Here is a 14,968-nt window from a genome sequence, read left to right on the forward strand (position 1 = left end):
AAACTGGGAGTGCCTTCACCTGGAGTTAAGTGCGTCCATCACAACTATGAAAAGACAGCATCAATGGAACACGATTCGATGAGTCACCATGGTAACGGGGGAAGAGGGCGGCGTTTTTCACCCCACTTGAACTTGACATATTAATGCGTTCATAGGGCGAGTTTGAACACATTTTGAGGAATATTAACTGCCACACCGCTGCAGCTGCTAACAAAGGGGGACGGCGTGGGAGAACATTGCCGCTGTGTACGTTTCAATGTAGTCCTTTGCAATCACAATAATATAAGAGAGGAAAACTGCTTGAATGGAAGCCTATTTTATTTTATTTAGGTGCAATCTCACGGGGGAGAAGCGCACTTGGCAATATCTCAAGGTGAATTATAGAAACATTGTTCAAACAGTTAAGACCTCGGTATAATCTCATGGGGGTAACCCATTTTGATCATGTTTTACATTGTATAGTAAATATTAAGTGGCCGTTTAACTGTGCAGTTGATTTATCCCTGAGATAATGCTGATTTTTACACACTGATGGGTGAATTTAATCCATTTTATTTTGTCAAGTGGTTGCACAAAATAAAGTCATTTGTATCCAGATACATTTTTTTAAGTAGTTGTATAGTCTGCTTAAAAAAATCTGGATCTGGATTTCGATTTTATTTCGTGCAACCACTTGACAAAATAAAATTGAGTAAATGATGCACAGCATTTTTTTTTCAGTGTAGTAATGCTGCACTTTCATCCATGGGGATTATTATCAAAAGTACATGCCATGTTTGTCTCCACCTACACTGAAAAAATGGTATATTGAATTTACTCACTTTTAATTCGACAAGTGGTTGCACAAAATAAAATCATCTGGATCCTGTCGTGTTATGGGAATAACAAAGAGAATTCTGCTCCGACGAGGTCCAATACCAGGCTTTATTCCTTCACGTAGGTATTCACGGAACTCACCGTGTCGCAGCGCCCGTCCATCGAACATGTTACCTTTTAATCATACAAACTGTTACAAAATCAAACAGACTCCTTTTTATCCAAATCACCACATCCCCTATTCACATCCCACATCACCCACACCTCTTGTCCAGGTGCAAGCTTGCCAAGAAAATGTGTCTGGTGGTGCCTGTGAAACGTTTCTGTTCCGCCAGTCCCATCTCCTTCTCCTTTAGGCTGACAGACACACTGGGAGGAAGAGACGCAGCAGCGATGGGAAGGTAGGGACAGTGGTCGGGAGTCTACGACCCATCAGCAGTTCTGCTGGACTGAAGCCGTTCTGGAGAGAAATCGACCGGTAAGCCAGCAAGGCGAGGTAGGGATCCTCAGTCTTCCTGAGGAGGCCTTTAACAGTCTGAACTGCGCGCTCAGCCTCACCCTTGTTCTGTGGGAACTTAGGACTGCTAGTGCTCCTTAATGCACGTTCTACGTTTCTGGACCAGTTTGTTGAGTTAATGACTTAGGTCAGGCCACGATACACTTTGTCTAGCTCATGAAGTTTAGCTAGGACGTCGTACCGCATAGCTGTCGGAACAACTAGTCTTGTCCCCTTTAACAGGAGACCATCGTGGACAGTGAGGAAGGCACGTTCTGCCCCGTATAGCTTCAGGACACCGCTGCAGGAACTGTCCTCAGTCCACCCATCTTGGCACAGTTTCATGATGGCAGAGCACACACTACCTTAAGGTTCTCCCTCAGTGTGTCCATGTAGTGGACCGAATTTTTTCCATGATGCTGTCTACATAGATATTTGTGCTCTCCATGAACTCATTGTCTGCACGTGTTGTTTCCGTACGTACTGGATTACGCGACAGAGTGTCGGCTGTCCACTGGTTCTTTCTACCAACATGAGACATTTCTTATGGGTATCCCATGAGCCTCATCCTGAACCGCTGTATGCATGGGGGCAGAACCTCCAAGGCTTGAGCCCCTAGGCGACTCAGCAGAAGCTTGTGATCAATCTCCAACACAAAGTGCTATCCTAGTAGGAAGTGCCTAACAAGAAAATCATGATTATTTTCTCTCTAACCTGATTTTACAATTACGATTTCTTTGTAAAATAAAAATGAATGAAAAATGAAGTATTTTGAATGTCTTTTATTTAATCTTAATTTTTCTTTCTTTGAACTCAAAATGCCAGTCAATTTAATTTAATACACACAGAACATGCGGGGCACACACTAAACTACAGGTCTATATTTGCCCGATTTATTAACTAAACACTCACTTGGGCAAATAGCAAGTGATTCTGCAAATAGCAGAATCGCCGGTAGCGCCGGTGTTGTTGTAGTTTTTCCGGACTGCAAGCTCGTGGGAGGAAGCGGAAATGCAGAGGAAACTACGGTGGCTTAGATTCGCCAAAAATAAAAAAAATCGAACGTGCCGATTTGACCGTTTTTAACATCGTTTTATCCAGAAAATTTGGTTTCGGTTCAAAATCGCTTTATCGAGCAGCCCTACTCTGAAGCGTTCACATACCCAAGTGAGTGCAAGGGCCTCCTTTTCGACCTGTGCGTACCTCTGTTCCACAGCTGTCAGAGAACGCGATGCATATGCTACAGGCCTCCATTCATCACTCCGCTTTTACAGAAGCACTGCTCCCAACCCAAAGGAAGACGTGTCCGCCGACACCATAGTCTCCTTGTTCGGGTCATGTAGCGCCAGCACAAGTGTGGAAGAGAGCTCCTCGTTGTCTAGTGAAAGCTTGGACTTGGTCAGCTTTCCAGACCCAGTAGTTCTTCGAAAGCAGGTCCCTGAAGGCTTTGTCCTTCTCTGCTAGCTGCGGCTGGCACAAACTTTCCCAGCTGGTTCACCATGCCTAGGAAACTGTGCAACTCACTGACGTTAGTCAGCTCAGGACAGCTGACATTTTGGCCGGATCTGACTTCACTCCCTTGTCCGAGATGATGTGGTCCAAGAATTTCACTTCGTTTGCCGAGATGTCACACTTCTCGAGAATCATGCTCCTCCTGTGTGGTCCCCTAGACAAGCAGGTCATCCATATGACACACGACTCCTTCCAGGCCTTCCATGACCTGTGTGACCATTCTCTCCGGTGCAGAGACAATTCCAAATGGCAGTTGGAGGTAAAACCTCCCGAAGGGCGTGTTAAAGGTAGTCAGCTTTGTTGTCTCCTCGGCCAACGGAATTTGCCAGAGCCCTGTTAGCGTTGAGCTTGCTGAAGATCTTGGCTCCATCTAGTGAGCCCAGGGTCTGCTCAACCTACAGGAGGTTGTACTTTTCTCTCTGCACTGACTTACTTAACTTGGTTAGGTCGACACATATACGTGGATGAGTATTCTTTTTAGACACCACTACCGTGTCCAAGCACCAATCCGTGGGCTCCTCCACCCTACCCCCAGTCCTCTCCATGCGCTCCAGCTACTTCTTTACTTTAGGCATTAAGGGTAAGGGAAGGGGAATCCTTTGTGGAGTCTTAAGAGAATATGGCTTTGCATCTGGCGTTAGCTTGATGGTGTAAGGCTGCTCCACCATGCCCAGACTGCTGCATAGCTTTGGATAGCAGTCCTTCAGGGTTTGTATGTTAATGCTGTCCAGGCCAGTTACTAGGCCCAACTTCACGCTGGCTGACCTACCGAGCAGAGCTGTGTGCGGGCTCCTGATCACAAACAATTCATCTACAGTCTCTCTTACTCCCCTCCGCAGCAGAATGTATGTGGCGCCCAGCATATCCAGCGGGATGCCACCTGGACCCAGCAGGGGCCTAGGTGCTTTGTGCAGGGAGGGGTTTGTTGCTGGTGTACACTACATCGAATACATAGTCCAGAATTACAGTTACATCTATGCCGGTGTCAATTTTGAACTGGACGTTTTTGTTTTTCAGTTTGATATTAACAGTCCATGGGTCTTTCCCTGCTGTCACTGTACCTAGAAACAGACTTCCGTCACTCGTTTGTAGTGTCCTTTTTTCCTCACGGCCATGACGTGGCATCATTAGCAGGACATTGCCTAGGATGGTGTGATGGGACTTTTTCCACATTTGTGGCACTGCTTGTTTTTCTGTGCAGTAGCATGACTGCCCGTCTCTTTCTGAGCCTTTGTCTTTTTGTGATACTGCTGCTTGCCTCTGAATCTGAACAGACTTGTTTGCTGATGTTTTATTTCTTCACTTTGCCTTGCCATGCTGATTGCTTTGTCTCACGTTAGGTCTTTATCCATCTGCATACGTTCAATTTTGTATCAACTAGTCCTGCCCCTAATCAGTTCGTTATGCAGAGCGCCACACTCACAGTGTGTACAAAGAAGTCACAAATAAATCCACTCTTTAATTTTCCCCTTGCTTCCTCATATTAAAGAGTGCCCTCTAGTATATCACCTTCTTTGAAACATTGAAGACGTACGTAAGACAGGTTCAGTACTTTCAAAATGCCGTCCGCCTCGTCGCCCATACAGTATATTAAAGTGTTCACTTGATTTTCCTGTGAAGGTTGCTGGCCTGCAGAAACCTCTCGAACCTTCTAATCCATCTCTCCCAGTCCTGGGGTTTGCTGAAGTCCCAAACTGCTCCGGCGGTTGAATGCTGAAAAGACGCACCCGGCCCTGGCACAGCTGCCGCCTGTATCCCCGACACAGAAGCAATGTGGCCGCTCCATGGCTCATCTTGCTCTCCGTCCATCACGTTCACACGTTTCTATTCAACACTATACTTTATAAACTTAAGTCTGGACACTCACCCGTAGCCTTTTCTGACAGCATGTCGTGTTATGGGAATGGACTATATGCACGTAGTGGGTGTGACGTATTTCGGGTAAAATCTCAAGAGGCATTGCCCTTTCCGGTCATGCCCAGCACCATTGTTTTGAAGCTGTTTTACTTCAGAGAATTTCTAACAATTGTCAACGTTTTGGGGTATTTTTCGAGATTGTTTTTATGCGTGTGGTTGCCCGTATTTTTGAAGAAGAGGTGAGAGGACAGTACATCGAGCTATCACTGCTATGTGTGTTACTCCGCTTTGAACCTGAAGCAGTGGGTTGTTAACATGCGCAGGAATTGATTTGTAGTGAGATAGCACCGAAGTCTGTTCTCTGCATTTTTTTCCCTGCTGATGTAATAATGCAGCCGCCAACCACAGAAGCGTGCCATTTGTTCAATTAGAAATCAGTCTTAATTTTGACAGCTCTTGAGCTTTTGATGTGTTGTTAATGTTACTCTGTTTGCATGGATTAACAATGTTCCTGGCCTTTCAACTTTTCCTGTGTCAGTATAAATATTATTCTCATGCTGCCATTTTATTGTATTACAAACTATAAAAATATTTATGAGTGTCTTATTCTTGCTCTGGGTTTCCATAGCAACCACTTTTAAGCGATAGCATAGATTTTTTAGAAAAGTCACCTTGGTCAATCTGTTATACAATAGAGGAAGCATTACATCTGTTTCAAATGTTGATAAGGTTGGGTCTAAAGCTCTGTCAGGGAACGTCAATAAAACAAAGTGCAGTGACACTCAACCTCCACACGGTGGTAATGCAATACCACCTGTAACAGACGGACTCACAGGGGGATATAGTATATCATTTATTATATATATTATATATTTCAAGATACTCAAGCAGAATTTTAATTAATAAATACCTTTAACAGATACTCAAGCAACGAGTAATAATCATTTCAGGCGATGACGTCTTTGCCAAAGCACAAACCGTCATAATGACAAGGACTAAAACCCTTAATACCAAAAACCTTAATGTGGCTTAATGTTAGAAAATTACAACCAATTGCTACCCAAATTCCCGTGCACATATCCACTTAGGCCCACTTAAATCTCTGAAAATATCAAAGCAATCGCCACAGTATTTGGTGGTGATCGGTCGTAGTTTGCTTACATTAAGGTTTTTTACACATACATTAAACATTTTAAACTTCCTATCAAAGAAAAAGGAGGGCTCTAAGAGATCTAAGTAATTTTAGAATTCGGGTAGTCCTAGTGTTAAACAAAGCAGCGGTCCCTGTCCCTGTTATGGACTTGGGTTACAGTTGCATCATATAAACAGCCCGCTACCCTGCACCGGAAGCTTCGGTGTGCTGCATGCATATAGTCCATAACAAAGAGAGTTCTGCTACGACGAGGTTCAATACTGTTGGCTTTATTCCTTCACGTAGGCATTCACGGAACTCACCGTGTTGCCGCGACTGCCCATCCAACATGTCAGGGGCAGTGGACCATACCAAATGAAAAGGGGTGTCCGGGCCAAACTACTATGGAGTATCTGAACAGATCACATCACGGATCCTATATTTCAGCAGATGTATAGTCTACTTAAAAAAATTATCTGGATCCAAATGATTATATTTTGTGCAATCCTTCAACAAATAAAATTGAGTAAATTCAACAGAAACTTTTTTCAGCGATACTGTCCCTGACTTCTCATCTACTATCCGATTTATTTATTTATTTATTTATTTATTTGTTTATTTATTTATTTTATGACAGACGGCAGAACAAGTCTAAGGCAAAACTCGCCTGCGAACAGAATGAATGAGGAAATGGAGTGTGTGTGGCTCTGAAAGAGGGCGGAGACAGAGAGAAACTCGAGTTTCATTGAGATAAACCTGTTCCCGACCAGATTAGGTTCATAGTCTGTTACTGCGGTAACTGACCGAGAGCTCAAGTTACCTCTCTCTCTGAAACCGGCTACAGTTACCCCTCTCTCTCTGGTTTGAGTTACCTCCCTTTTTGAAACGGAAAACTCAGAGTTCCCTTCATTTCAGGGTTAGCAGGCTCAAACCTGCTTTGTGAAACGGACCCCATGGCTACGGGGAAGAGGAGGGCTGCGTTCTTCACACCAGCGGAACTTGAAGTATTAATGCGTTCTTACAGCGAATATGAACACATCCTGAGGAAGAAATGCAACACCGCTGCAGCTTCCAAAGAGAGGGAGACGGCGTGGGAGAACATTGCCGCTCGGGTCAATGCGTAAGTCTCAGTCCTTTGCAATCAGAATAATATAACAGGGAGGGAGTGCTTGGATGGAAGTCTGTTAATTTATTTCATTTAGGAGCAATCTCGTGGGGGAGAAGCGCACTTGGCAACAGCTGAAGATGAAATATAAAAACATTGTTCAAACAGGTAAGACCTCGGCATAATATCACGCGGGTACCTCATTTTGATCACGTTTTAGATTGTAAACATTAAGTTGCTGTTTAAAGTGGGAACACGAAAAAGTTATCCCAAAACTTTTTTTTTAAGGCGTGCAAGTACAAATGATGAGATTGCAATGATTACTTCGGTAAAAACGCAATGAAAAGGCCTAAAAAAAGATGCAGAAAACGCAATATTTTCGTGAGCTGGGTCCGCCCACTGGCCGTTTGACCCAGTGTGTGCATGACGTCACTGGTCCAGCGGCGTCGTCTTCAGACCCTGATGATGGCAACGACAAGCTGTCAGTAAGTACATGTATTGGTTGCTCATTTTTATTGTTCAATTGAAAGAGAAACTAAATGAATCAGAAAGAAAACTACGACGAGTACACTTCACAGCCAGCAAGTCTGAGACGTGGCTCGACCCCCCCCCACATTCTTAACCTGAAGGATGTTATTTGCTATTATAGTAACCCAAGTGATAACAATTTTTCATATTTAATTAATTTTATCATTCTTTATGCGAAATTTTTTATTCACAAACATAAATTTGCAAAATCCCCTCCCAGATTTGTGCCTTTCCTGTTGGAGATGAAATTTAACTCTAGCAAATTAATGAACAATAAGAAAAGCAATAAGATATTGACATTTTTGAACGCCTTTTTCCTATAAAGCCTTAGTTTTAAATATGCAGAGATAGTTTTCCTGTTGTACTGTGCTTTATTTTTTACATTTATTGTCTTTCTCTTTGTTTGGACTATTTTATTTAACAGTGATATCACAATGTATCTATTAATTGAATTTCCTGATACCATATAATTTCTCATTATTGATGGCAGAATTTTTTTAACTGAATATGTGATATTGTTATATTGTTTGTTAATTGATTCAATAAAACTAATTTTTTTTTAAAAAAAAGACAGCGAGAGATGTGGCTCGATGATGACGCCATTTCCGTCTTCTTCACGATTTCGCCCCGACCGGAAGATTTTCAAAGCAATGCTAAATCAAAGAAACACTCGATTAATATGTATCAAATCGATTCATTGCAAATTCATTGCGACATGGGTATTTTATTGTTTGATTGACAATTCCGACTATTACGTCAAAATGACGTCACAAATAAAGATGGCGCGGTCAAGTCGGTGAAAATAAAATCTCCCCTCATTGAAAAGCATTGAACTTTGGGTCGTATTTGATTTGTAAGGATTATTTTGATTTCAAAATGCGATGAAATGTTGCTTGACTACTATATCTGCCTGCAGAGGCAAACGTGCGATTTTAACAGAAACTGGTTTAACGTTAAATGAATGTCCCTACTAACAGCCGAGAGGCACTTAGAGTAACGATCCAACTAAATCGCTGATTGGGGACTATGGGAGCCAACAAATCTATAAGTCATTGACACATCAGGTAGTTTTTTAAATTCATATTTATAACGTTTTTTAGAGATCAATTACAATAAACATAATACACATAATTCATTCAGATTTGCATATCATCGCTGTCCTGTGAAGAACACTCTAATTTTTTTCATTTTTCTTATTTTTACATGAATGGTGTTTCTGCGTTTCAGACATCGCATTAATGTGAAAATTAAAAACATTTCCAAAATTGGAGTTACGTTTTTTTTCACAGGACGGCATTATATATATATTCTAATCAGTACTACTCAGTATACAGTATCTGTAATTCTGACAAAATTATAGTTTTTTTAATTTGTTTTAATTGTAGAGAAAAAACTAAATCATTTATTTAGTGTGTAACATTAACCAATCTGTAGAGCCTTTTGACAACATTAGTAGATCTACATTATATATCGTTTTTCAAGAGTGTTCACCAAGGAAAGCATGAAAAACAAGAAGAGTCCGGAAGCTTACCTGTACAGTACTTCCAATATGGATGGGTGGACTACTTCTTATCTCATCACATCCTACAGACCAGATACACTTTGCTACATACCAGTGTAAAATCACAGTCAACAAGCCCCCCTAAAGTACACATGTTTGATCACAAATGACAACATGAAAAGCTATTAACTAATTATCTTCAGAATCAATCCATCTTTTCTCATATAGCACTTTTCACTTTTTGAATCATCTAAATATTGTTGCTTATTGTTCAAGTTTGTTTCCATTTATTATCTCATGTTGCACCATGTTATGTAAATAATGTGTTTTGAATTGTCAGTTTTATTTCAAGGAAGTCATAAAATGTATTTTCAATAGATCAGGATGCCTCTAATAATACAATAAATGAACTAAACGCAAGGATAGACACTATTGATTGAGAAATTCAATTTTACATCAACATTATTTTACTCTTGATCCGGAATGATGTCACTTTGGTTCATAAAAAGGTATGTGAAGGTTGTCTTGTACTGCTCTCGGTGTCTGAAGGCTGTCTTGATGTAACCTCTTTTTGGACGCAGTTGGTTTATATAAATAAAATTGTATTATATTGTATTGTATAGGAATGAAAATGTGTCTCTGTTCGGCAGCACTAAATCCCCGAAGTTTTGACTTGAAGATGGAGGGAATGAGGTCAGGTCAGGATGGGTCTCACTGAAAACAGAAAGCAATTGAATATAAATTAATAAGGCTCAATATTATTCGAGAACAGATTATTTTTATTCATTTTTTTATCATTGTTATGCATTTCCAATTCAAGTATTTAATTTGGTAACTACTGAACTTTCAAAAGTGAAGGCAGAGAGACATCATCTTGCTGTGAAAGTGTGTCGTATCTATGGCCAGAGCCTCATTTAACCCATTAAGGACGGGAGCGCATAACCGCATTCCTACCACTAGAGCCGGGAGCGCTGTTGCGTCTTTCTACCTTTCAAACCGAGCGAATACGTCACTGTCCTTTTTTAACCCAATTCTCCGTCTTTTAGCCAATTGAATGCATCAGAATATACACGTGACGGTGTCGCGAGACTGCGGAGGATGTCGCGGAATTTTTTCGAGCCATAGGTAGGCTAGTGGCGGACACTGTCGATCGCCTGGAGCTCTGATTAAAGTAAGTAACGGCAGTGATATATATAGACGACGTGCACGACCAGTTGAACCAGTCGAACGTGATATGATATGGTTTGTAGACAATTACGATATTGACGTCTTTGTAACAGAATAGAGGATGGTAATTACCACTTGATTTAAAAAAATAAATAAAATAGTGCTTCTCTTGCACTGACACGTTATTTTTACATCTTCGATTGAAACAGTAAATAATAAATTCTGCCTGTGTGAAAGCCACATGTCTAAGATCTTTAATTCCTTTGGAATTATGTTTCTGTCTGCTACAAGGGCTGAGATTAACAGGGAGGGAGTTGAATTTCTGGGAGAACTTCAGGTTTTCAAGGGTAATTCCAAAGGCGACCTTAGGTTTTGGGGAGCTGTTGAGGAAGGTGCTTTAGGCCTTAATGGGTTAAAACCATTTGTAATAAAAATAAAAGAATTAAAACCATATATGTATTCAATTTACATTTCTGGGGAAATCTAAACCTGGCACATTATGCTAATTATGTGATAACTGTTGGTTACATAGAAAATGACAGTGTGTCAAAAGACTAGCATATGGCATGTTTGCAGGTAAATTCAGTTTAGCCTAACACGGAGCTGTGGTGGTTTGGTCTCAGGTTGAGTTAGCATGGCCGATTTCAGAGATTTGGATGATTAGAGTTCCGTTTCTTGTTTCCTTTAGTCTACCCTTGTGTTTGCCCTCCTGGCCAAGAAAAGCGGTAATGTAAACGTCATGAGAGCGGTGTTTTGTTGTTATTGTTTTTTTACTCCATTTATATAGATAATGATGCAAGCTGGTTAAAGCCTAAAATATGTAGTAAAGAAAATAATACATTTTGCCACACTCGAGAACCATTCCCGTTCTGAGTGAGTCTTACCACTTAAGTGCTCATCACAAAGCACTGCGGTCTTGGTGAGCTTCCATTCTGAACCGTCCATTTCCACTCTCTTCACTCCGCTTACCCACCTTCTCCGACCTTCACGGTCGACAGTCATACGGAATGGTAATTTAGTTCCCAAACATGCAACTGCACAACAACTTCTGGCATGATTTCCTGTGAGCTTTATATGCTAGTCACAAGCAAAAGCAATACAATACGGTGGGTTGTTTTCACCGACTAAGGCGCTTTGCATCATGGGTATTACCAGAAATGCCTGGATATTCGGAATTGTCAGTACAACATATTATAAAAGGTAAAACCGTGTCCCATACACTTTAACTGTGCAGTTGTTTTATCCCTGATCTAATGCTGTTTTCACCCAGATAAATGTCTTCCCATCTTTCTCATGTTCTGTTAAAAAATGAAGCCTGTTTAATTTAACACAGACTTATGCTCAGCCAACAGAAAGAAAGCAGATGCCCGCAGAACAGGTGATGGCCCAGCACCACCACCTCAAACAGAGGCTGAGGAGCTGGCCCTAAGTCAGAATCTAGGAAGGCCAGTGGCTGAGGGAATCCTTGTAGGAAGTTCATCTTCTGAGCTCAATCCCCATGACACAAGTGCCTATATAAAATGTAATATGCCTAGGCCTACATATTTTTACTGAGCCTATACAAATAGGCTATATATTCACCTTTACGTCAATTTCATTTCATTTCGTCGTTTTCATTTTGTCCCAACAGATTCTGATGGTGCTATCCGTTTGGTGGAGCCCCCACATGCCACAACATACCTTATAAAGGTAAGTAGGCAATACTCCAAAAACTTTACCAAATGGTAGTTTAAAGGGGAAGACAACCAAAACATTTTTTCCCAAGAATATGTTCTATGCCGGCCCACTACTTGAAACAAGTCATTCTGATTAATATTGTCTTTGTGGAACATGAGTTAAGCAACAGACGGAATGTAAGGACGGAAGCGCTTTAAAAGGACGAGGACGGACGTGGTTGGAGGATGATTATTTTGATGAATAAGGACGGAGGGATGAGGACGCAAGGGTACTCAGGTCGCGAACGGAGGACAGACCGGCAAAAAAGGTTACAGTGGCCATCTCTGACAAATGACCAGTGTTGGGCAGGTACCTTCCAAAATGTAATATATTACATATTACTAGTTACTTGCATGTGAAAGTAATACGTTTCTTTACAATATTACTCTATTTGTAGAGTCATGTGTTACTCAAGTTTAAGTTACTTTAAAAAAAATCGGGCATTAATTTATTTAATAATGATTTCAAGACCTTAAAAGGAAAATGTAAAATTTGCTGCCATACTCTAGCTGGTAAAGTTAACTTATGAGCATATTTAACTATATAGTGTGCTCTATAATATTAAGTGTTTCGACTCTATGGTGTGGTGGGACATCACTACCTTTGATCAATATTTGTATCAATAAAATTTTTTTTAAAAATATAGATATTGGAACTGATATTTTGTCCAGTAAATAAATAATCACAGACTGTTAATCACAAATGAAATTATCATTATTCTCAAATGAATTTACACACTGGGGGCGGCATGGCTCAGTGGTAGAGTGGTCCTTTCCCAACCGGCAGGTTGTGGGTTCAATCCCCGGCCATTGTTGAAGTATCCTTGAGCAAGATACTGAACCCCCAGTTGCTCCTGATGCTGCGTCATCAGGAGGTAGATGAGGTACAGTGTGAAGCGCTTTGAGTACCAAAGGTAGAAAAGCGCTATACAAGTGACAGTTCATTTGCCATTTACACACAAATAATAGTGATGCATAACATATAATTGATAATTGGTCTAACAAGATAGATAGATAGATGGATAGATAGATAGATAGATAGATAGATAGATAGATAGATAGATAGATAGATAGATAGATAGATAGATAGAAAGAAACACACAGACAGGGCATGTGTAATAAAAGCAAAAATATGTATTGATCAGTCAAAACTGACCTGACTAAAAGTTTTTTTCCTTTTTCATTATAATTTTTTCTAATTATGATAATTGAAAATTCAGTTACGAAACGGAAGTCAAGTTAGCCGTTACACCACCAACTTCAAAGTAAAAGTTCACTAAGGCTATTGCATTGGCATTAATAACTCAATGTATTATTTGGTAAGCTTTATTTTGAAGTTAGCCTTTGTGGAGGCGGTGTGTTCGTTGAGTATGTTTGCAAAACGCTCTTGTACATGCAACTTACATGATCTTTGGTATTCAACTTCCTCTGCTGAATGCAGACTAATCAATTGTGAATGCACACAGTTTTTTTCACCAGCCATTCTGCGGATCGTCCCCATCCTGAGCCGATGCTTGATCCTTACCAATCAAAGATGATTCGTTGCACTGTGCACCACTAGTGTGTACAAGTACGCAAATGCGCGTCGTGACGCAAATGATGGTACGCATCAGTGATTTCTGTTGCGCATGCGTACCAGTTATGTGCGCCCCTGACAATATTGATCAGTGACTTTTTTCAACTTGTGGGCCTGCATAGAACATATTCTTGAAAAAAAAAGGTTTGGGTTGACTTCCACTTTAATTATAGGGCCTACTTAAACATATCACTCATCTAGGATGAAGAGGATGAGGAAAAGGTATCTGCTGCCTTTACAGAGTGGGATACAGAAAGGCCTGAGGAGGTAATATGATAACATTTTTATGTTACTGATAGTTCTCTTCCAATTCACATTTCTTACCGTTCTGGTGGAATAAGGAGTGTGGCATTTAGCCCACACTTAAGTATGAACACATTCTCATCCTTTTCAACAGAGCATGGCTGGGCAGCAGCAGGAGGGTCCCTCGATTTCCACCGCACAGATTGACACAGTGAGATACAGTCGATGTTCAGTAAACAACAGAGGTTCATTCTGTGAAATTTATGTGGAACTGCATAATTGAACGCCCTCCTTATGTATTTCCAGTTACCTGTAAAAGACGTTTACAAGATTCACCTGTTAAAAAAAATAAAAAAATCGGACAAAGAACTACTATACTTGGACCGGCGGATTAGGATGGCAGATCTGGAAATTCAAATACTGGAGCACAAGTTAGAGGTGAGTGCATGGTCACAGATGAATTATGTGAATCATGTTCACTATTGGAACATAAACTCAACTAGCTTTTGTATTTGTAGGAAATAAAGAAGACCAAATGAAATGCGTATTCTGTCTTTATTTGACTGCTGTGGTGATTGTGGTGATGATGGTGGTAATTTAAACTCTAAAGTGATTATGTCATATGGTGTCCCTGACTGCTCTGCCGTCCAGCATGGCTGGCGGATGGATGGGGTTGTCATCGGGGTCTTCAATTTGCAGGTCAGGGTGTAGCTCTCTAATATCTGGGGGGTCATTAACCAAGGGGTCATTAACCTAGGCTGGCATGAGTAACCCCTGTCACCTAGCAGAAGGCCATCAAACTCTGCTGTAGTGTATAATGGATGAATACATTAAACCATTGACAAATTTATTTGTCTTTTCACAGTCCAGCCATTCAATACCAGGAATTTATATATTTTTTTTAATTTTTCAAACGTTAGGGGAAAAGTGGGTCTGAAAATGAATGAGGTAAAGGAGGGAGACAAGTGAATTATACTGTGCAAATCTTTAGGCCGCTTACCACGTTGCAATCTGTTGCTCGGGTCCGACTCGCGTCATCAAGTCATTAACAGACCCAGGCCACTTGGCCTCCACATTGGTAATCATGCAGTATGCAGCATCATATATGATCTTGACAGCGCGTAGAATGACAGATGTTAGTTGAACTACGATGCTACGAAACTCAAGGTTCATTGAGATACATCTGGTCCCGACCAGGCTAGGTTCAGAGTCTGTTACTGCGGTAAACTGATCGAGAGCTCAAAGAGGAAGACAACCCTTTTTTTTTTCAAATATGTTCTATGCAGGCCTACTAGTTGAAACAAGGCATTCTGATTAATA

The 14,968-nt window shown here is 40.9% G+C and overlaps 1 protein-coding gene across 1 annotated transcript; it reads left to right on the top strand.

Moving 5' to 3' along the window:
- The first annotated feature begins 6,543 nt into the window (after positions 1 to 6,543).
- Positions 6,544 to 14,189, top strand: LOC147137816 (uncharacterized). Its single transcript, XM_086049655.1, has 8 exons — positions 6,544 to 6,933; positions 7,016 to 7,086; positions 11,460 to 11,636; positions 11,745 to 11,803; positions 13,607 to 13,672; positions 13,803 to 13,859; positions 13,955 to 14,086; positions 14,167 to 14,189. Exons 1-8 carry the CDS (start codon positions 6,767 to 6,769, stop codon positions 14,185 to 14,187), a joined length of 750 nt encoding a protein of 249 aa, XP_085905781.1. The 5' UTR covers positions 6,544 to 6,766; the 3' UTR covers positions 14,188 to 14,189.
- The last annotated feature ends 779 nt before the right edge of the window (positions 14,190 to 14,968 follow it).

The sequence above is a fragment of the Filicampus tigris genome, chromosome 13 (assembly GCF_054856515.1).
Source record: "Filicampus tigris isolate MCC_2025a chromosome 13, RoL_Ftig_1.0, whole genome shotgun sequence".
NCBI classification, from domain to species: Eukaryota; Metazoa; Chordata; class Actinopteri; order Syngnathiformes; family Syngnathidae; genus Filicampus; species Filicampus tigris.

What these genes read in the sequence shown, in the direction of transcription:
- LOC147137816 (XM_086049655.1), top strand. Translation starts at nt 6,767, where the DNA reads ATGGCTACGGGGAAGAGGAGGGCTGCGTTCTTCACACCAGCGGAACTT. An exon ending in ATTGCCGCTCGGGTCAATGC is followed by an intron (nt 6,934 to 7,015) that starts GTAAGTCTCAGT and finishes TATTTCATTTAG; the next exon opens with GAGCAATCTCGTGGGGGAGA. An exon ending in CACAAGTGCCTATATAAAAT is followed by an intron (nt 11,637 to 11,744) that starts GTAATATGCCTA and finishes TTGTCCCAACAG; the next exon opens with ATTCTGATGGTGCTATCCGT.